The 22,634-nt window shown below is 43.7% G+C and overlaps 1 protein-coding gene across 6 annotated transcripts in view; it reads right to left on the reverse strand.

The window, feature by feature from the left end:
- HYDIN (HYDIN axonemal central pair apparatus protein) overlaps positions 1-22,634 on the reverse strand; it is a 1,718,235-nt gene that overhangs the window by 467,938 nt on the left and 1,227,663 nt on the right. For all 6 annotated transcript variants that reach the window (XM_033943280.1, XM_033943278.1, XM_033943277.1 and 3 more), the window contains 2 exons: positions 11,595-11,767; positions 31-229 (listed from right to left, as the gene is read on the reverse strand). In XM_033943280.1, the coding sequence (XP_033799171.1) occupies positions 31-229; positions 11,595-11,767 (372 nt within the window). The remainder of the gene's footprint in view (positions 1-30; positions 230-11,594; positions 11,768-22,634) is intronic.

Here is a 22,634-nt window from a genome sequence, read left to right on the forward strand (position 1 = left end):
ATTCTGGTTTCCAGAAAGATTCAGGCTTACCTCCAATCGGATGAATCGTTTTACATTGATAACCTTTGTGCCTCTGAAGTGAATCTGCAGGCTGAACTCAGAACGAGGCCCAATAATGCCCTGATTTTGAGATAGAGCAAAATCATCCCCCAGATTATCCATTCCTGTGATGCGCCAGGCAACAGCCAAGAGAGTGCTGTTCCGCAGGAAAAGAGTTTTTGTTTCCTTTCTGTAGAGGCAAACACACTGTTTCAACAATTGTGATCTTCAATAACAAGTACTGAACTGACAATGTTCATTTTTGCTCTGCATATTTTGGGCAAAATTTCTACAATGTGGCACCACAACTTATACAGATTCTCTGTCTTACAAACCTTTTTAAATATAAGACCATATAAATATTTTAGGAAAAGAGCAAGACCTACCACAAGATAACATGATTTCAAAACACAAATTATAGACACTCTTCAGTCCTAGTACTTTAAGGGGGGCAATATTCAAAATCATACAGGTTGTTGCAAAATGCATGAATATCTTTACCCATGGACCTTGCACCAATTTTCAAAGTCAAAAGGCTAGATTCATTAACCTGCCCAGTGGCGTACCTAGCATATGTGACACCCAGGACCCATCATTTTTTGGCACCGCCCCCCCATCTGTACAAAAAACATGATTTTTAGTAACAATCCACACATCACACATGAGTACCTAGGAAAAGGCAGCATCTTACATATGCAGTGAGCAGTACAACATCAACACACTTTGTAAAACTAAACAAGCCAGATTAGTTCAGATCAATCCTACACCGTCAATCCTAACAGAAAACCATGTCTTTCAAACACATAGAACACAGAAAACACCTTTGCCTAGTATGGAATATGTCATCACAAACTAACCCCTCCCCCTTTTACAAAACTGTAGTGTGGATTTTAGCCACGGTGGTAACAGCTCTGATGCTCACAGAATTCTGGGCATCAGAGCTGCTACCACCACGGCTGGTGCTAAAAAACACTCCACAGTTTTGTAAAAGGGGGATAAAATAGAAATACATAGACAAAGGTTAAATTGAACCAGCAAGAAGCTGGACTCTGCATACAATGCAACACCACAGAAACAGTGACACATGTCTCCTAAAGCAATAAATAGAAAATTTTTTCTACCTTTGTCTTCTCTGGTTTCTGCTTTCCTCATCTTCTTGTTACTCTCTTCCTTTCATCCACTGTCTGCCATCTCTTTGCCCCTATATGGCATCTTCTTCCTTCGATGCCCCTTCCAGAAACTGTATGCTTCCCCCTTCCATCTCTCCTTTCACCTCCATTGGTCTGGCATCTCTCTCCTCTCCTTCCCTCTCCCACACCTCTCTTCTGCAATCCCTTTCTTCCCTCATTTTCCTTTTCAATTTATTTTCTGCATCCATCTAGATTACGTTCTTACTACCCTCTCATCAATTTCCTTTTATACTGTCTCCCTACAGCTCGCCACCTCTTTCCCTCAGCTCCTCCAGTATTTCCCTAACTCAATCCTTTTCCCCCATCATGTGCCCTCCTTTTATTTATCCCCTCCTTCCATCATCTGCCCTCTTCTCTCTCCCCACTTCCATCATCTGCCCTTTCTCTCTCTTTCCCACTTCCATCATCTGCCCTCTTCTCTCTCCTTCTCTCCACTTCCATCATCTCCCCCTTCTCTCTCTTCCCCCCTCCTTCCATCATCTGCCCTCTTCTCTCTCCCCACTTCCATCATCTGCCCCCTTCTCCCCACTTCCATCATCTGCCCCTTCTCTCTCTTCCCCTCACTTCCATCAGCATCTGCTCCCTACACCCTACATGCAGTATTGTTCCCCCTTATGTCTCTTTCCCTGCAATTCCATCAGCATCTGCCCCTTTCTCTCCCTCCACTACGCATCCATACCATCCTGACCCCCTTTCTCACCCTTCACCATGATTCCATACCACCCTGACCCCGCCCCTTAGTCACCCTTCACCATGATTCCCTACCACCCTGACCCCCCCTTTGTCACCCTTCACCATGATTCCCTACCACTCTGACCTCCTTTCTTTCTGCATCCCAAAGGTCCCGCGATGACTGCTTCTGCTCGGATGGAAGAGGTAAGCGACTTCGGAGGGGGCTGGGCCGGCAGAAGCAGTTAGTTGCGGTAAGATCCCGTGATGACTGCGGCTGCCGGTCCCCCGTCCCGTCCACCACCCCACCCCCCCGACATCACTTACCTCTTCCCAGTCATCGCGGGACCTTCTTCACTTCAGCACGGCTGCCGACTCTGCTCTAAGTACGGCAGCCACGCTGAAGTGCCGTTTGAAGCAGCGTGGGAGGTTCTGGATCCGGCCGGCTGTGCACCCCCTTGGAGCGTGCACCCAGGGCGGACCGTCCCCCCCGCCCCCCCCCTAGGTATGCCACTGAACCTGCCCGAATCGGAACAATCCGTTTCCGAATTGGGCAGGTCCAACTGATTCACAAATCAGTCATATTCAAATGGGGGCGATCGGATTGGCTGAGGCGCCCCAGGTAGGGGTGCTCAGTCCCTCCTAAGGCCCGGTGTACCCCAGCCAATTAGGGCCTTAGGCCCCTCCACGCACATCAGATGATGCATCGGGGTGTGGCCTAAGGCCATACTCGTCAGCGGAGGAGGCGTGGAGCAGAAGGGACTGGGTCATCCTTCTGGCCTTGAAGGAAGCCTAGAGCAGGAGGGAATGAGCACCCCTTCTGCTCCCAATGATTCTTAAAGGTAGGGGGAGCGGGTGGGCCGGGCCCAGCCCGGCCCAACTGGCTGGCCTAGGTAGAGCTACAGGCAGGCAGTGTGGGAGGGAGGTGGGCCGGGATGGGTTTTCATATAGCAGGAGGGAGTTGGCATCCCTCCTGCCTTTTCTGGGGCATTGGCATGGGGTGGGTGCGCCGGGAGGGCATCGGCGTGTGGGGGGAATGGGTCTAGACCACAATTTTTAAAGAAAAACTTTTGTAGGCAAGGGAGCCCGTGGTTTTAACCCGTGGGTTAAAACCACAGGGTTGCAGTGCGGGGAAGGGCAGGAGAGATTCAGGTTGGCAGGCAGGAGAAATCCAGGGATGAGCAGGGCGGCGATTCGAGGCAGAGTAGGCAGAAGAGATTCATAGAAACATAGAAGATGATGGCAGAAAAGGGCTACAGCCCACCAAGTCTGCCCACTCTGCTTACCCACCCTCTGTCTATGCCCTAATGACCCAATTTTCTTATCTTGACCCTCGTAGGGATCCCACATGGGTATCCCATTTATTTTTAAAGTCTGGCATGCTGTTTGCCTCGATGACCTGCACTGGAAGCTTGTTCCAATGATCAACCACTCTCTCTGTGAAGAAATACTTTCTGGTGTCGTCATGAAATTTTCCGCCCCTGAGTTTGAGCGGGTGCCCTCTTGTGGCCGATGGTCCCTTGAGAAAGAAAATATCATCTTCCACTTCGACACGTCCCGTGAGGTACTTAAATGTTTCGATCATGTCTCCCCTCTCCCTACGTTCCTCGAGAGTGTAGAGCTGCAATTGGGTTACGAGAATATCTGCCTGCTGTCCCTGGATAACACCTGTTATGGTAAGTAACTGTGCTTTATCCCAGGACAAGCAGGCAGCATATTCTCACGTATTGGTGACCTCCAAGCTAACAAGAATAGGATGGTAGGAGTGTTGGCCTTTAGGAAAATAAATTTTGTATTACAGATTGGCCGAAGTGCCTATCCCATCTGGAGAAAGACTCCAGACAATAGTGAGAAGTGAACGTATGAACTGAGGACCAGGTGGCAACTTTACAGATTTCCTCAATGGGAATAGATCTACGGAAAGCAATAGAAGCTGCCATAGCTCTAATTTTGTGGGCTGTGGCATGACTTTCCAGTGCCAGTCCAGTCTGAGCATAACAGAACAAGATACAGGAATCCAGCTAGTTGGAAAGTGTTCTCTTGGAAATAGGATGCTTCAACTTGTTAGGATCAAATGAGATGAAGAGTTGGGGAGATGTTCTATGAGGCTTTGTCCTGTCAATGTAGAATGCTAAAGCACATTTACAGTCCAGAGTGTGCAAAGCGGTTTCTCCAGCATGAGAATGAGGCTTAGGAAAATAAACACTGGTAGAACAATTGATTGATTGAGATGAAACTCCATGACAACTTTCGGTAGGAACTATGGATGAGTGCGCAAAACCATTTTATCGTTGTGAAAAAACTGTGAAGGGTGGCTCTGCCACCAATGCTTCTAAGTAACTGACCCTCCTGGCACAGGTGAGAGCAATAAGGAAGACCACTTTCCAGGTAAGGAACTTGAGATGAGCTATGGTCATGGGTTCAAATTGTGGCTCCATCAACATGGAAAGAACTACATTAAGGTCCCAGACAACAGGTGGAAGCTTGAGAGGTCCTTTCATGAATCTGGAGACCAAAGGATGAGCAGTAAGAGGTTTTCCCTTGACTGGCATGTGAAAAGCTGCAATAGCACTGAGATGGACTGATAGATATAGATTTGAGACCAGAGTCAGATAAGTGGAGTAGATAGTCTAACACCAATTCCACTGACAAGGAAGTGGGATTATGATGATGAAGAGAACCTAATCCACTTTTGTTGATAACATTGTTGAGTGGCTGGTTTCCTGGAAGCATCAATAATATGTCGAACAGGCTTGGAGAGATGTAAGTCAGATGGATTCAGCATGAGAGAAACCAAGCTGTCAGGTGCAATGATTGCATGTTGGGATGTAGAAGTGATTCCTGACACTGAGTAAGCAGAGTAGGAAAAACTGGAAGAGATATGGGCTCCCTGGTGCTGAGCTGAAGTAGAAGGGAGAACCAATGTTGCCTGGGCCACGAAGGAGCTATGAGAATCATAGTGGCCACCTCTTGTTGAAGTTTAAACAGAGTCCTCAACATGAGAGGGATTGGAGGGAATGCATATAGAAATAGGCCCATCCAATCCAGGAGAAAGGCATCGGCTTCCAGATGGAGAGGAAAGTCTGAAGCAAAACTGGGACAACTGCTCAATGGGGCACTCCACAAGTGGACTTGTTTGTGGCTCCCCACAGTCATCAAAGATGGATTGAAGACCTGCAGGGTTGAGAGTCCATTTGTGAGGCTGAAGAATTCTGCTGAGGTTGTCTGCTAGGGAATTCTTCTCCCCTTGAATGTAGACAGCCTTTAAGAAAAGGTTGTGAGCTGTTGCCCAAGTCCAGATTTTCTGGACTTCCTGGCATAACAGGAGAGAGCCCTTACCTCCTTGCTTGTTTATGTAGTACATTGCTACTTAGTTGTCTGTGCGAAAGAGGAGGACTTGGGGGCAGAGAAGATTATGGAAAGCCATTGCTCTGAGCTATAGGAAATTGATGTGTAATGTCCATTCTGTGGCGGTCCAAAGACCAAGTCTATAGATCGTCCATATGTGCTCCCCAAGCATAAGGGGATGTATCCGTCGTGATGACCTTGTGATGAGGGGGTAAGTAAAAAAGGAGACCTCTGGATAGATTGGAGGACGTCATCCACCATTGTAGCAACTGCAGAAGAGATGATGTTATAGATATATGTTGTAAGAGACGATCCGTCACCTGAGACCACTGAGAGTCAAGGGTCCACTGAGGTTTGCAAAGGTGTAGTCGTGACAGTAGTGTCACATGCACAGTGGAAGCCATGTGGCCCAGAAGAACCATCATGTGTCGTGCAGAGATGGACTGAAGAGGACGCAGTCGCTGACAAAGTGGATGAGAGCCTGAAGGCGATCCGGAGTGAGAAATGCTCTCATGAGAGTGGTGACTAGGATAGCTCCAATGAATTGAAGACGTTGAGTCGGAATGAGATGTGACTTGGGAAAGTTGACTTCGAATCCTAACACCTGAAGAAAAGAGTTGGTTTGAGATGTTGCTTGGACCACTTTTTGAGATGAAACAGTCTTGATCAACCAGTCGTCCCGGTAAGGGAAGACTTGGAGACCGTATGATCAGAGAGATAAGGCCACGACAATTAGGCACTTCATGAAGACTCTGGGAGATGCCAGGCTGAAGGGAAGACCAAGTTCTGGAAGTGACGTTGATTTATCTGAAAACGAGGGTATTTCCTGGAAGTCAGATGAATGTGGATATGTATGTAGGCTTCCTTGAGATTCAAAGAGCATAGCCAGTCGTTCTGATTGAGGAGAGAATAAAGCAGGGCGAAAGAAAGCATTCGAAATTTCTCTTTGACTAGAAATTTGTTGAGAGCTCCGAGATCCAGAATGGGTCATATTCTTCCCATCTTCTTTGGAACTAAAAAGTAATGGGAGTAGAATCCCTGGTTCTGCTGAGAGAGAAGAACTTCCTTGATGGAATTCAGCAGGAGAAGGGATTGAACCTCCTGGAGAAGAAGGGAGGACTGTACAGGGTCCAAATTAGACTCTGGAGGCAGGGAGTGAAAATGGAGAGTGCAACCCTAATGATTGTGAGGACCCAGAGGTCTGAGGTTATGAGCTCCCAGTGAGCAATGAAATACTGAAGACGGCCTCCGATGGGCTGAGGCAAAGTTTAAAATGTTAACGGTGGCTATGCTCTCAAAAAAACATGTCAAAAAGGCTGTGTAAGTTTCTGGGGAGCAGCCTGTGGTTTCTGTTTACGGGGTTTCTGTTTTTGGCTCCTGGGTTGAGATTGAGCAGGAGCGTCAGGCTTAACAGCAAACCTCCTCTGGTAAGAAGGAGTCTGTCTGAAAGAACAAGAAGGTGTGGGCTTCTTCTTAGGCTTGACCAGAGTGTCCCATCTGGTCTTATGAGCTGACAACTTCTGATTAGCCGTGTCCATGGAGGGACCAAAATGTTAATCTCCCAGACAAGGAGCATTTGCAAGCCTGTCTTAATGGTTGATATCCAGCTCAGATACACAAAGCCAGGCCAGGCGCCTCATGGCTACGGACATTGCTGCAGCACGGGAGGTAAGTTCATAGATGTCGTAAGTAGAATGTACCATATACTTCCTCAGCTGAAACAGATCCGAAATATGATGCTGAAAAGCAGGAAGTTTGTGTTCTGAAATGTACTTTTGGAAAGTACAAATGATCAAATGTTTAAGGTAAAATGAAAGTTATAGTTACCAGATCGGTTGGCCAGCATAGCATTTTAATACAAAGCAATCCATGGCCTTGCCCTCTCTGTCAGGAGGTACAGAGGCGTAAACACTAGCCCCTGAAGACTTCTTCAATGTAGACTCTATTAGGAGAGACTCATGTGGAAATTGGGGTTTGTCAAATCCAAGAATGGGAATCACTCTGTACAGAGAATCCAACTTGCGAGGAGCCACAGGGATGGTAAGTGGCGTTTCCAAGTTTTTATAAAAAGTTCCCGCAAAATGTCATGAAGGGGAAGCTTATGCAATTCCTTAGGTTGATAAAATTCTAAGGCCTCTAGGAACTGCTTAGAATGCTTTGAGTCAGCTTCAAGGGGAATTGATAAAGTTTCTGACATTTCACGAAGAAACTTAGAAAAAGACAATATAGGAGTTTCCTGAGATGAATTGTGAGGAGAGTAATCCTCTGAAAAGCCTTCAACCTCAGAAAGAAGAGGATCCTGTTCAGAGTCCCCCCGCACCCACAAGTCTGAAACCTGAATAGAATGGGCCCGGTGCTGAGAACTCGGGGTCAAAGGCTCAAAGGCCCTGATTCTGTATAGGACGCCCAGGAGAGGTGTCCTATACAGAATCGGTCCTACACTAAACCCCGATTCTGTAACCGGCGTCCATGGTACAGACGCCGGTTAGAGAATCGGGTTAAATTAGACGCGGCCACTATACTTATGGCAGCAAGGGATCTCCCTGCTGCAATATGTATAGCGGCCGCGGTCGCCTGTCCCATCGCCAACAGGAGGATGCCCAATCCTCCTGCCGGAACCCCCCTGGAACCTCCCTCCCTCCCAAACTGGTAATCGCCGGCAGGAGGATGCCCAATCCTCCTGCCGGAAAGCCCGACGACCCCCACCCAAAACTAACCTAGCCTGGGCCAATCAGGTCTTAGGATTAGTGGGGATGGGCGGACCCGCTATGCCTAAGGCCTGATTGGTCCAGGCTTCTAGAGCCTGGGCCAATCAGGCCTTAGATTTAGCGGGGATGGGCTGGGAAGGGGCGGGCCCATCTCATTTCCACGAGGCGAGCCCGTCGGCTGGACGGCAGCAAGACCCGTCCAGCCGACCAACATGTAAAGGTTAGTTGGGGAAGGGAGGTTAGTTTTGGGGGGGGGGGGAATTGTCGGGCTTTCCGGCAGGAGGATGGGGCATCCTTCTGCCGGCGATCACCAGTTTGGGGGGGGGAGGGGGGTTCCATGGGGGTTCCGGCAGGAGGATTGGGCATCCTCCTGTCAGCGATTACCAGTTTTGGGGGGAAGGGGGTTCCAGGGGGGTTCCGGCAGGAGGATTGGGCATCCTCCTGTCGGCGATGGGACAGACGGCCGCAACTGCGGCCGCTATACTTATTGCAGCAGGGAGATCCCATGCTGAAATAAGTATAGCGGCCGCATCTACTTACAATGTAGACCAGCATTTTGCTGGCCTACATTTTAAGCGTCTCTTCCTCTACTAGGGAGACACGTAGGGCCGCCTAGGTTCGCCTAAGGCCCTTAGGTGAGCTTAGGCATCTTGCGGGCCTCCCTAGACTCCCGGAGGCGCCTTCAATATAGGCGGCCTGCCTGGGGAGCATTTTTAAAAAAAACGTGCATCCCAATTGGCTGTTTAGACAGCTGTAGGACGCCTACAGCTGCCTAAAATCGGGACGCACTTTGGAGAATCAGGGCCAAAGTGTTTAAGCTTCTGCAATGCCTTCTGGGACCGCACCGGAGTAGACTCAATTGATGTCTGTGTTGAGGTTGAACGGCGTCAGAGTCAACAGTGATGATTTTCTGATGGAAAGCACTGGCACCGATGGAGACTCTACTGCAGGTTCAACCAGTGTCAAGGGCTCAGACCAGACTGATACCTAAGGAGTCGGTGTTGACATGGGGAATAATTGGGTCGGCATCAGCATTTGCAAATACACACCCAGGTCCTCCTTAAGCAAGTTGTCTATCTTTTGCTTAAGGGTAAGCACTGGTACCACTGTCTTTTTCGCCGGTACCTTCAGTGCAGCTCTATGCTCTAGCAATGAGGAGGCCGATGATGAGGCACTCGCCGAGATCAGAGCGGAGTGCTTTTTGTGCCTCTTTGAAGTCGGCAGGACTTGACTCACTGCTACTTTGACCTGAGGTCCAGATGGGGTGGGGGAAGGTTTCTTAGCCGGCTTACCCACAGATGACTGCAACGCCAGAGTTGTTTTCGTCTGTGTCGAATGGTGCGGTGTCGCCTTGGCCGGCGCCGTTGAAGTCGGTGTCGATATAGACTCGCCCTCCATTGCGATGCCGAAAAGCAGTTTTTGCTGGATCAGGTGGTTCTTCATTGTTCTTTTCTGAAGAGAAGAACAGCGGGAGCAAGTTTCCAGACAGTGCTCAGGCCCCAAGCACTGGAAGCACCAGCGATATGGGTCAGTTACTGAAATGGGCCGAGCAAAGCGACCGCACTTTTTAAAACCCGACTGCGGGCGGGACATCGACGGAAAAACGGCCCCAGCTAAATTGAAGTCTGAGGCAAAGGTGATCGCACAGGCCCCGCCAGGCCGAACCCGCGTGAGAGAAAAAACAAAAATCATTACGATATTTTTTTCTAACTCAAATAACAAAAACAAATTAAAGGAAAAAGAAATGACTAAAAAGGTCACAATTCCACAAGAGCGGTAAGACAGCGAAAGAGAAAAATTCAACGGCCGTTGAAAAACACGTCTTCTTGCTCCGCAGAAACTAAGAAACTCAGGGATCGCACGCCTATGTTGGGCAGTAAGGCACTCACGCATGCGCGGTGTGGGCTATCACGAACTTTCCAAAGACTTAAAGTGGCAATGCACTTTTAAAGTGGTCCGTACTGGGGCTCCGTCAGTGACATCGCCCATATGTGAGAATATGCTGCCTGCTTGTCCTGGGATAATATACATTACAAATTGGAGATGTTAGAGAATCAGGCAAGAGCAAGGAATTTACGTTTTGTTAATTTTCCTTCAACCCACTTGTTATCTCCAGAGATACTTCTAAGGAAGTACCTCAAGGAGATACTAGGGGGTCACAAATGCAGATACAATGTCATTCTCAAATTACTATTATATTCCTCAGCAGTACTAATTTCATCTAGGTTTTATCCCACTGCCTATATGGATTTGTCTTGCTTTTCTTAGTAAAACTGACAGATATCCAGAATAGCAAATTGATGTAAAAACTGGACTGGACTTTATCAGTCTATCTTGAAACTATGGAACAAGTTGACACTCTACCTGCACTTTCCTTTTGAAATCTGTTGAGGGAAAATGCACATACTATCTTGCACATGTACAAAATTTTGAGTGGTGTAGAACAGGTAGAGTGATTTGAGTTTTCACCCTTTCAAGAACTACAAAAACCAGGGGACATTCATTGAAATTACATCTAGGCAAGCCATGGTGTAAGGGGATGGGATAAAAATTGGGCCATCTACTGGCAGAACAGGAACAAAGCCTTTTATTGCCTTGTGGGAGTGGTAAAAGATCTGGTTCCCATGGTAAAAAAACAAAAAACACCCAGGTCGGCATCTCTGCGAGTCCAGCAGCCCCCCACCATGCAAGCTGACACACCTAGACTCCCCACCCAGCCCGCACCTGTTTTACCTTTAGCCTCAGCCGCCATGGAGAACAAGCTTCAAAGGCCTGCACCGAGGCCTTCTCTCTGCCAAGTCCCTCGCTGACGTAACTTCCGGTTTCACAGGGATGGGACAGGGGACTGAGCTCAAGGGGACGGGGTGGGGACGGAGACTGAGCTCACAGAAATAGGGACAAATTTTTTCCCCGCATCATTTTTTTATATGGACTTTAAAACAAATAAGAATATGGACTTTTTGTCTGCTTTTGAAACAAACATGGGGGAAGCCACTGTGTTTGCCCTGAATTGGTAGCATGGAATGTTGCTTCTATTTGGGTTTTTGCCATGTACTGTGACCTGGAAACAGGAGACTGGGCTTGAAAGACCATTGGTCTGACCCTGTATGGCTGTTCTTATGTTATGTTCTAAATCAGTGTCCCGTAAACTTTCTTGAGCCACATAACACTAAAGGTAGTGGCCATGGCTCAAGGCACCTGGAAGTGTGCGGATATCGTAATGATGACATCACGCGCATGCGTGACATCATGGTCAATGTCTGCTTGTGTGTGAAGGCCCTCCAGGCGGGCTCTGAGATGCCAGTGAGGGTGCCAGAAGGGAAGAGGATCATAGAGGCACGTCCTGTAGGCAGTCAGCTGGTGCCGGCGCCTCTCCTCCTCCCCAGTGGCACACAGTTTAAGATACACTGTTCTAAATGTTACTGGCTGAATATTGACCCACCAGTAATTGTGAATGTTGGCTCATAGTACCAGATTCCAGGTCGAGTTCCAAATGATCAGGGAACCCAAAAGAAACAGGAAGAAACTGCTAGGCTAAAACATTAAAAACAAAGCCTAGCAAAATAGAAAGTAAAACTCACTAGATAAACCAGCCTATAATAAGCACACTGTCCCTTTGTCTTTGTTTTCAGATTATTACCTGTGCATAAGTATCTTGTCAAAATGTAGCTGCTTGCGGTCTAGCTCCAGCTCTGGTCGTACTCCATGGCAGCAGATCTTGATGAGGACTGGCTCAGGATTGTCCTTAATGCAGCATACAATGCTTTCCTCAATGATTCCTGTTGTAGTAGGATATGCCCATATAGAAAGTTCCTGGAGGGAACAAATTCCCAACCACATACCCCAAAAGAACATTCATTTAGGAAATGCCACAAAAATTTGACAAAACTATAAGTTCTAAAAGACAATAAATTATTTGAAGAAAGAACTGTATCTTAGAGGCAATTCTATAAATTGGGGCCTGCAATTATATGCATTTTCAGTTGAAACCAAAATCAACCCCTCTACAATTATTGTCAGTCCTCCCCACTCTGGCTGACTGACCACCCAAAGGTTCTCCCCCTGCCCTACTTTAAATGTCCTGGTGATCTGTTGGCCTCTTCTCAGCCAATGAGACCTTCAGTCTCTCTTGCTTCCTCAGTTTCCTCAGCCAAAATGGCTGGCAAAACTTCCCACGGTAGTCTCGTGAGACTGGTGTGGGAGGTCCCAGATGCCATTTTGAGACTGTTCTTGCATATACTGGTTCCGATCTCCAGTCATCCCTGCTTATGCTGGCTCCAATCTCAAAATGGCAATGGGAGAGCAAAGGAGTTGTGTTTGGGGGTGAGGGGGAGGCAGGTTGATCCTGGAGGACCTACCCTCTACTGGCAGAGTGGGAAAGGAATTGTGGCAGTGGCTGTCCTGGGAAAACCTGATTTCTCTGCGGGTGAGGAAAATGTTGCTTTCAATTTTGTTTTCAGTCAAAACTAAATGGAAAATGTCAGCTGTTGATTCAGTTTCAGTTGCCCTCTAGATCAGTGGTTCCTAACCCTGTCCTGGAGGGCCATCAGGCCAATCGGGTTTTCAGGATAGCCCTAATGAATATGCATGGAGCAGATCTGCATGCCTGTCACTTCCATTATATGCAAATCTCTCTCATTTCATTAGGGTTAGCCTGAAAACCCGATTGGTCTGGTGGTCCTCCATGACAGGGTTGGGAACACTGCTCTAGATGATGGACATCATGGGGGCATAGGGAGATGGAGGCAACTTACAGTAAGAAATGAAGAACACTTTAGAACATTGCAGAAAATCTAAGGAAGGCATTACAATAGAACATTGCAGAACATTACATTAGACATTACATTTAAAACATTGCAGGAAATCTAAGGAAGTCATTACAATACAAGAATGCACTATAAGTCAATTACACTACAATACAATGGCACTACAATACAAGGATGCACTAAAAGTCAATTAAGACCTTGGGATTGCTCAAGTTAGAGATTGCCATTCCTAGTGGAGAAAGAGGTAAATTGGTACTGTACAGTAGGGCTGCAGGAGATAGCTTAAAAGAGCAATTAGAGGAGAAATACATAGAAACATAGAAATTGACGGCAGATAAGGGCCACGGTCCATCCAATCTGCCCACCTTAATGACCCTCCCCTGCCTTTACTTTGCAAATAGATCCCACGTGACGATCCCATTTGGCCTTAAAATCAGGCACGCTGCTGGCCTCAATCACCTGAAGTGGAAGACCATTCCAGCGATCAACCACCCTTTTGGTGAAAAAGAACTTCCTGGTGTCACCGCGCAGTTTCCCGCCTCTGATTTTCCACGGATGTCCTCTTGTTGCAGTGGGACCCTTGAAAAAGAAGATATCCTCCTCTGCATCGATGCGGCCCGTAAGATACTTGAGCGTCTTGATCATGTCTCCCCTCTCTCTGCACTCCTCGAGCGAGTATAGCTGTAATTTATCTAACCGTTCTTCGTACGGGAGATCCTTCAGTCCCGAGACCATCCGGATGGCCATTCTCTGGACCAATTCCAGCCTCAGCACATCCTTAAGGTAATGCGGCCTCCAGAATTGCACACAGTATTCCAGGTGTGGTCTCACCATGGATCTATACAAAGGCATAATGACTTCAGGCTTACAGCTGACGAAACCCCTGCGTATGCAACCTATGATTTGTCTTGCCTTGGAAGAAGCTTGCTCCACTTGATTGGCAGCCTTCATGTCCTCACTGACGATCACCCCTAACTCCCGTTCTGCTACCGTTCTTGTTAGGATCTCGCCATTAAGGGTATAAGTCCTGCATGGATTTTGGGTACCCAGGTGCATAACTTTGCATTTTTTGCCATTGAAGCTGAGCTGCCATGTCTTAGACCAGTTCTCTAGTAAGAGTAGATCGTGCATCATATTGTCGGGCATTGAATTTTTATCTATTGCGCTTTTGCCCACTACATTGCTTAGTTTGGCGTCATCGGCAAATAATGTTATCTTACCTCGGAGCCCTTCTGCCAAGTCCCTTATAAAGATATTGAATAGTATCGGGCCCAAGACAGAGCCATGGGGCACTCCGCTGATCACCTCTGTCATTTCAGAGGGGGTGCCGTTCACCATTACCCTTTGAACCCTACCTCTAAGCCAGTTCCCAACCCACTTCGTCAATGTGTCGCCCAATCCTATGGAACTCATCTTGCTTAGCAACCTGCGATGAGGTACGCTATCGAATGCTTTGCTAAAGTCCAGGTATACGATGTCCAGGGACTCTCCAACATCTAGCTTCCCCGTCACCCAGTCAAAGAAGCTGATCAGGTTGAATTGGCAGGATCTCCCCTTAGTAAATCCATGTTGACGGGGATCCCGTAGGTTCTCTTCATTCAGGATCGTATCTAATTGGTGTTTGATAAGAGTTTCCATTAGTTTGCTCACTATTGATGTGAGACTCACTGGTCTGTAGTTTGCCGCTTCTGTCTTGGAGCCTTTTTTGTGGAGTGGAATGACGTTAGCCTTCTTCCAGTCCAATGGGACGCTACCTGAACTAAGGGAGAGGTTGAAGAGCGCAGACAGCGGCTCCGCCAAGACATCACTCAACTCCCTGAACACCCTGCAAGAAATTTAAAAGGTTAAGACAATGAAGTCATGAGATTGAAGGAATCTGTTACAGTCATTAGATAAGTGTGTAGCTGAGTACGGTACCAGATACAGTCATTAATTAGTGTGTAGCTGAGAACTAGGTTATAGTGTGGTAACAGGATGAAGATTTCAGTGTAGAAGAAAGTTGGACTTAGTTGCTGGTAGAGCATGTGGAGTTGAAAAGCTAGATCTTTCGTTTTTTACGAAATGTGGTGTAGTTAGGTTTTGTTCTGACGGTTCTGGTGAGGTCATTCCAAGTTTTCACACCTGAGAAAGTGAACATTGAGTGGAGTATTTGAGATTTTTGTTGTGGGGAGATTCAGTTGTATCCTGTTGTGATTTCTGTGTGAAGGGCACCATGTCGAGGAGAACAGGTGAATTAGAGGTGCAGCAGAGTTTCCGTAGAGTATGCAATTTATAATGCAGGATGTTTTTTGTATATTATTTTTTATTTTCAAATTTTACAGAAAGTGTACAACATGTTAAAATACAATTAATGAATATACAATAACACTTTTATATCTAATACATTATGTTCTAAATATATTTTTATCCCCTCTCCCTCCCCCCACCCTTCTATTACTTTTCATTCATACATTACATATTGTATAATATATTATAACATATTATATAGAAATTATTTTCATTACCCCCCCTCTATGTGTGTCATAAAAAAAAATATTTAAAAGAAGAAAAGAAGAAGAAAAATCTTATTATTTATTCATTGCAGTATTTTGTCAATGGCCCCCATATTTTTATAAATTTAGTATATGTCCCTCTTTGTATTGCTATTGTTCTTTCCATTTTAAATATATGACATATTGTATTCCACCAAAATATATAATTTAGGTTGTTATAATTCTTCCAGTTGTTGGTTATATGCTGAATGGCAACCCCTGTCATAATTAATAAAAGCTTGTTATTTTCTGGTGAAATTTGACTTTTTTTTCTCATCATCATTCCAAATAATATTGTATCATATGATATTGCAATATGATTTTCCATCAATTTATTAATTTGTGGCCAAATTGAATTCCAAAAAGTTTTAATATAGGGACAATAATACAATAAATGATCTAATGTCCCTGGTTCTAGATTACAGTGCCAGCATTTATTGGACTTAGAACTGTCTAATTTTTGCAAACGTGTAGGGGTCCAAAAAGCTCTATGTAATAAAAAGAACCAAGTTTGTCTCATAGATGCTGACACTGTACATCCCATTCTCCAAGACCAAATTAGTGGCCATTGAGATGCATTAATCTGATGTCCAATCTCAATGCTCCAAATATCTCTTAGACCATTTTTTGGTTTTTTGTTTAAATATCCAGATATTAATTTATACCACAATGCGGCTTGATGTCCTAGGAAGTCTGCTTGAAAACATAAGAACTTTAAACTATATTGATTATTTAATGTTTTCCATTCAGGGAACCCAACCTGAATGGCCTGCTTCAATTGCAACCATTTAAAACTTTGTGTTTTATTAAGACCAAATCTATGTTGCAATTGTGAAAAATCCAGCAGTTTACCTTCGGAAATAACATCGTCTAGAGATCTAATGCCTGCAATAATCCAGTTCTTCCAAAGGATTTGAGCTCCGCCAATTTTGATCTTGGAGTTTATCCATATAGATTGATTAGTTGATTTGTTTATTGGGATAGGTGTTAATTTATCAATAAACCTCAAGGTTTTCCAAGTATCCATTAATATTTTATTTTCTCTGTATCTTCTAGGTATGTTAATACTTGGCAAATGAACTAAATTTAGGGGAAACATAAGGCGCCATTCTAAATATAACCAATCCGGTGCATTATCCATAAGTTCTGGGAGGATCCAATACATACCCTGACGTAGAATATAGGCTTGATGGTACCTATAGAAATTTGGAAAATTTACCCCTCCCTCCTTAATTGATTTTTGCAAAGTTACTAAAGCTATTCTAGGTGTTTTACCAAGCCAAAGAAATTTTGTTAAAATGCTATTAAGCTTTTTATAAAAGGACCCCTGAAAATAAATAGGTATCATACTCATTTGGTAGCAAACTACAGGTAACATCATCATTTTAATAGTTTGAACTCTTCCCCACCAAGAAATATGTAATGGGTTCCATTGCTCACATAACTCCGTAACTTTTTTTTAATACATATTTTTCATTCTCTTTTACAGTATCTTCAATTGTATTTTTAACTTGAATGCCAAGATATTTAAATCCTTCTTCTTTCCATATGAATGGAAAAGTGTCAAATAATCCTTTTACACAATGAATATTTAAAGGTATAATTTCAGATTTATTCCAATTAATTTTATAACCTGAAAATTTGCCAAACTTATCAATTAATTCCAATAAAGAAGATAAGGTAGACTCTGGATTTCTCAAATAAAGCAAAATATCGTCAGCATAAGCTGAAATTTTATATTCCATATCTGAATATGGAATACCTTGTATTTCCCTCGTTTGTTGTATTGCTAACAATAAGGGTTCTAATACAACATCAAATAACAAAGGAGATAAAGGACAACCTTGTCTAACTCCCCTCTGCAATTGAAAACCATCAGATATCTTATTATTAATATTTAGTCTTGCAATCGGGAAGCTATACAATGTTTTTACCATTTGTATAAATCCAGAACCTATACCAAACCATTCTAAAGCCTGATACATAAAATTCCATTCTACCCTATCAAATGCTTTTTCTGCATCTAATGAAACTGTAAAAGCCGGTTCATCCATTTTTTTTAATAAGTTTAACATGTGAAACAATAGTCTAGAATTATTAGAGGAATGTCTTTTAGCAACGAAACCCGTTTGATGCATATCTATAATATGTGGGAGAGCTTTGGCTAATCTCAAAGCCAAAATTTTCGCCAAAAGTTTATTATCAACATTTATCAAAGATATAGGCCTGTAGTTTGAAACCAAAGTAGGATCTTTATTTGGCTTAGGCAAAACAATTATTATTGATTCAGCCATAGTACCTTTAATATTACCTTTTATAAGTTGTGTCTGATATAAATTTAGTAAATGTGGGGAAAGGATATTTTGAAATGTTTTATAAAATTCTACTGTATAACCATCACCACCTGGAGCGGATCCAACTCTAAGAGATCTCAATGCTGTTTCTAATTCTTTTAATGATATAGGTTCATCTAAACTCCGTTTTATATGATCAGGAACCTTAGGTCCATTAATTAAATCTAAAAATTTTTTTCCATCTTTTTGTCTCTCCAAATAAGGCTCGGATGAATACAGGTCCTTATAAAATTTTAAAAATTGTTTTAATATTATATTTGTTTGATTTGTTATTAAACCATTATCATCTTTTATTCCATTAATATTAATTCTTCTTTTTTTTGCTTTAAGATAATTTGCCAATAATCTCCCCGCCTTATTAGAATTTCCATAATACACTGTTTGCTTGGAAAACAAATCTCTTCTTATCATTTTTGAAGTTAATTCATTATATTTACCTTTTGCTTTCAAAAGAGCTTGCAAAACTTCATTTTCCCATTTACTTACCAATTTAGCTTCTAATATTTTTATTTCTTTTTCTAATTCTATATATTGTATTTTAATCTGTTTCCTAATAAAAGCTGAATATGATATAATATTACCCCTCATAGTTGCTTTAAATGCATCCCATACATTCTCTATAGATGTATCCTCCACTATTTATTTGAAAGAAATCGTTAATTTGTGTTTTAAAATTTTCCAAAAATTTGTCATCCACAAGCAATGCATTATCAAATCTCCAAAGTGGTCTACCATTCTCTAATTGATCTAATTGTAATTCTATCCATACTCCCGCATGATCCGAAATAATAATAGGATCTATGGAAGCTTTAATCACCTGTTGCACTTTATTTGTTGAAATAAAAATATAATCTATTCTTGAAAATGATTTATGAACCTGTGAACAAAATGAAAATTCCTGATCATTAAAATGAAGAATACGCCATATATCTTTCAAATCACATGATTGAACCAAATTATCTAAACCTACAGATTTTATACTTTTACCTGGTTTTTTATCCATTAATGGATCCATTACAGCATTAAAATCTCCAGCCACCACTAAATTAGAAGCAGCCAGTGGTAACAACATATTCTGTAATTTTTTTAAAAATTCTGGTTGATTCGAATTAGGGGCATATATATTGAACAACGTCAGGGCATCATTTCCCATACTTATATCAATATGTATCCATCTTCCATGTGGATCTGAATTTTTTACCTTAATATTGGCCATACATTTTTTATTTATAAGAATTGCTACCCCTGCTTTTTACCCTCTGCTGGAGCAAAAAAACATTCTTTTACCCACCCTCCCGATAATTTCTGTGATTCCTTTTTACTAAGATGGGTCTCCTGCAGACAGTAAATATCCGCATTTTGCTTTTTTAAAAATGTTAATACTTTTTTCCTTTTTATTACGTGATTCAGGCCATTGACATTAATAGAATATATCTTAAAAGACATTATACATTTTAATACTTCTCATTATAATCTTTTTCTCCTCTTCTTTTATATTCAGAATCCAAAAAATGTTTTTCACGACACACATATTTACCCCTAAAGTATCTAATCCCTTGTTAATTTTTTCCTTAATCATTCTAGTAAATACATTCCTTTTCCCTCCCTTTCCCACCCAATACAATGGCTGCTTAAGGATACACATTGGAACTGTAACCCAAACATTCTCCTCCCCTCTAGGCATTCAATATTCAATCAAATTCCCCTTCTATCTATTTATATTAACCTTTATTATCTTTAGTCATATTTTCATAACATTTCATTAATGTATCTTTATCCATTTAACAGTTTTTAATTTATATTTCTTTGGTATTATTATTTACATCATAAAATTTCATCTTAAACATATATTTAGTATGTTATTAATGTTTTTCCTATATCTTGCTCTTTCTTTCTTATAAATTTTTATTGTCTTTTCTTTATATCATTTTTTTCTTTCTTTTTTTGAATTTTATTTGAGATGATATGAGTAGCCAGTGAAGTTGTTTGAGGTAGTTGGAGGTCAAGTTGTATTTTTTTTCAGTTTGAATATGAGTCTTATAGCTGTGTTTTGTATGAGCTGCATTTTGAAGATAAGGGTGATGTTGATACCCATGTAGTTGCGACTGGATCAGCATCTGCATGATTAGGGCAAAGTGGTGTTGATGGAAGTATGATCTGATAAGTCTCAATTGTCTCATGGTGAAGAGGGTTTTTTCCAGAGGTTGGAGATTTGTGGTTCCATTGTTAGCATAGAGTCCTAAATACATCCCAGAACTTTGGAGGATTTGTCTACTGCGAGGGTGTTACCAGATTGGAGAGTAATACTTGTCTGAGCTGTCTGTTATGGGGTATGAAAGTATATAATTTTGGTTTTAGAGACATTTAGTTTTAGCTTGTTGCCCAGGTTTGTATTCTGCCTATGTTGTCTGAGATTTTTTGGATAGTATCAGTTTGGTTATTGGGATAAGGAGACGGATGTTGTCTGCGAATGACAAAATGTGCTCATCGTTGAATTTAATATCTCCAAGTGAGCTTATAAATAGGTTAAATAAAATAGGGGAAAGCGGAGAGCCTTGTAGTACCACAGTAGGCCTTCCAGTTTTGGAACGGACCCCATCCTTTTTGATGAAAAAGGTATCTGTCACTCCTATTTCCGAGATGGTGATCATCTGAGTCAAAGGCAGCGGATATGTAAAATTGAAGAAGTATTACTTTTCGGCCTGTGTTTAGTAACTGTTTAATTTTAGTGATCACAGTGAGGAGGAGTGCTGGGCTATCCTGCGATGAGAATCCAAATTGGGAGGGATGTAAGCTTGAGTGTTGTTCGATATATGTTGTAAGTTGTTTGCTTACATGGGTTTCTAGGAGTTTGGCGAATATGGGTCTGCCAGCAATGGGTCTGTAGTTTGAGGGAGTGGAGAGATCTGCATTCATTGATTTTAGTATTGGTGTGAGTGCTATTTTTCCCATTTCTTCTAGTAGCTGATTTTGGTTTAGAACAGGGAGTCTCCAAAGTACGGCCCGCGATATGATTTTATCCGGCCTGTGAAAGAATTATATGGAAATGCCAGCGCCCAGCGTCCAACACCACCCCTCCCAGACTTATTGCAGGCCTCTGCTGGGCCACCAGGCTCTGCACCCTGTCGTCCACCCTTGCCCTGTCCATCATTCTCCTCTGCTGCTAGAACCCCTGGTGGTCCAATAGTGTAGCGGGCAGAAGTGAGCTTTCCATGCTCCTGCCCTGCTGCTAACCCGGTCGGTCACTGTCGGGAGTTCCGGCTTCAGCCGCTGAGCAGTACCAAGCAGGAGCATGCTTTGGTGAGAATTTGTGGGAGCCATTCAGGAAGCTGCTCAGCGCTGAGCAGCAGTGTCAATGTGCGCTCCTGCTCAGTACTGCTCAGTAGCTGAAGCCGGAACTCGCGGCAACGTCCGTCGTCCGACCGGGTTAGCAGAGGGCAGGAGTGCGGAAAGCTCACCCCTGCCCGGTACACCTCTGGACCACCAGGGATTCCTGTGGCAGAGGAAGTACAACAGCAGCAGAGGAGGTACGATGGACGGGGCAGGGAGGGAGGACAGGGTGGAAAGCCTCGGAGGGAGGGATGGGGGTCTGTGTTGTCACCAACACTCCTCTGAGTGGAGTTAAAGCGTGACAATGACATGTCCCCTTCTACCAGGGATATCTTCAGGGCTTCTAGTTGGCTCTAGGTAACTGCCTAAGCCTGGGAGCAAAGGTCAGTACTGGCTTTAACCATGCAAAATACCAAACCCAGGCAGAATTTTCTCAAAGGTCAGGACTGGCCTTTATTCTGACCCCAGTGGTCAAAAGGTATAGCATACAGGAAACACATGCAGCTTTTCACAAAGCCAGTTTTCAAAAAAAATAAATAAATAAAGGTCAAAAGAAAACATACATTTTTGTCTTGCCTGAGACCATCCACTCTGGCCCAGCCTTGAAATTACACTTGCTTTCCAGAAAACAACAACAAAAAAGAGACAAAAACTTCCTTTCTGTAGCAGTTATGTATAGGCAGAAAAAGGCATCCACAGCATAATGTATACAGGAGAGTGATAATTCCCAGCAGCAAACAGTTTGTATACTCACTGAGGCTCCAAACAGAAGGTAAGCTCTGCATAGGCTCCCTGATTACAATAGCAACTCTCGGCAGGCAGCACAGCTTAAAGAGTTCTTGTGATTGCTTCTCAGCAACGGCAAACACAGTGAGATTTCAGCATACAAAGCATCCACTTTGTCCCATAAAAATAAGCAGGCTGCCAAAATGCAGGCAAGTAACCTTCTTAGCTAGGAAATATTGTTCAACTCAAAATTTAAAAACCAAAACATAAAGCAAACTTTGCTAGGCAAAAACCCACCAGCTGCAACACAGCTGCTCACTGGTTTAGTTGATTTCCATCTGCTCTGCTTGGCTCTCTGTGTTAGGGCCAGCTTCCTGGATTTCCATTTTCGTAGAATCCTCTGCAGCATGGAAGTTGGAAGTAGGGAAACTTTCTCCTCCTTCTTACATGGGCCAATCTACAACCTCAGAGTCTGCCTCCTATCTCCAAGGCCCCTGTCCTGCTTCATCCTGTTGGAGTGCCTCTGCCTCATCACTCTCCACTCCCCTTCCTGCTTCATTCAGCCTGCCTTTAACCAGCCCAAAACCACTCCCTTTCAGCCTTTAAAGGGGGATGGGCTTTGGTTTCACTGTAGGTTGCCTTAGCTCAAGATTCCTCTGTCTACTTTGCATTAATTTTACAGGGACAGCCACCTTGGCTCTAGTTGCCCTAGCTGAAATACTACCGGGGTGCAAATGCTGTGATTCCGCCAGCTCCTGATCCAGATCACCACTGATTTTATAACATGGACAAGGGAGGTCAGACTCAAGTTGGTCACTAGAACTGATTTGGTCGGCTCTTCTGCACAGGATCCTCTTGGCAGTCCTAGGTGCAAAACCAGCATGGGTGCTTGGTTTGTCACATTGTGCAGTGCCTGGCAGGGAGGAGGCTGGGTGCAGAGCCTGACAGAGGAGAGAGGGAAAGGGGGCAGGTG

Source organism: Geotrypetes seraphini, chromosome 4 (assembly GCF_902459505.1).
Source record: "Geotrypetes seraphini chromosome 4, aGeoSer1.1, whole genome shotgun sequence".
NCBI classification, from domain to species: Eukaryota; Metazoa; Chordata; class Amphibia; order Gymnophiona; family Dermophiidae; genus Geotrypetes; species Geotrypetes seraphini.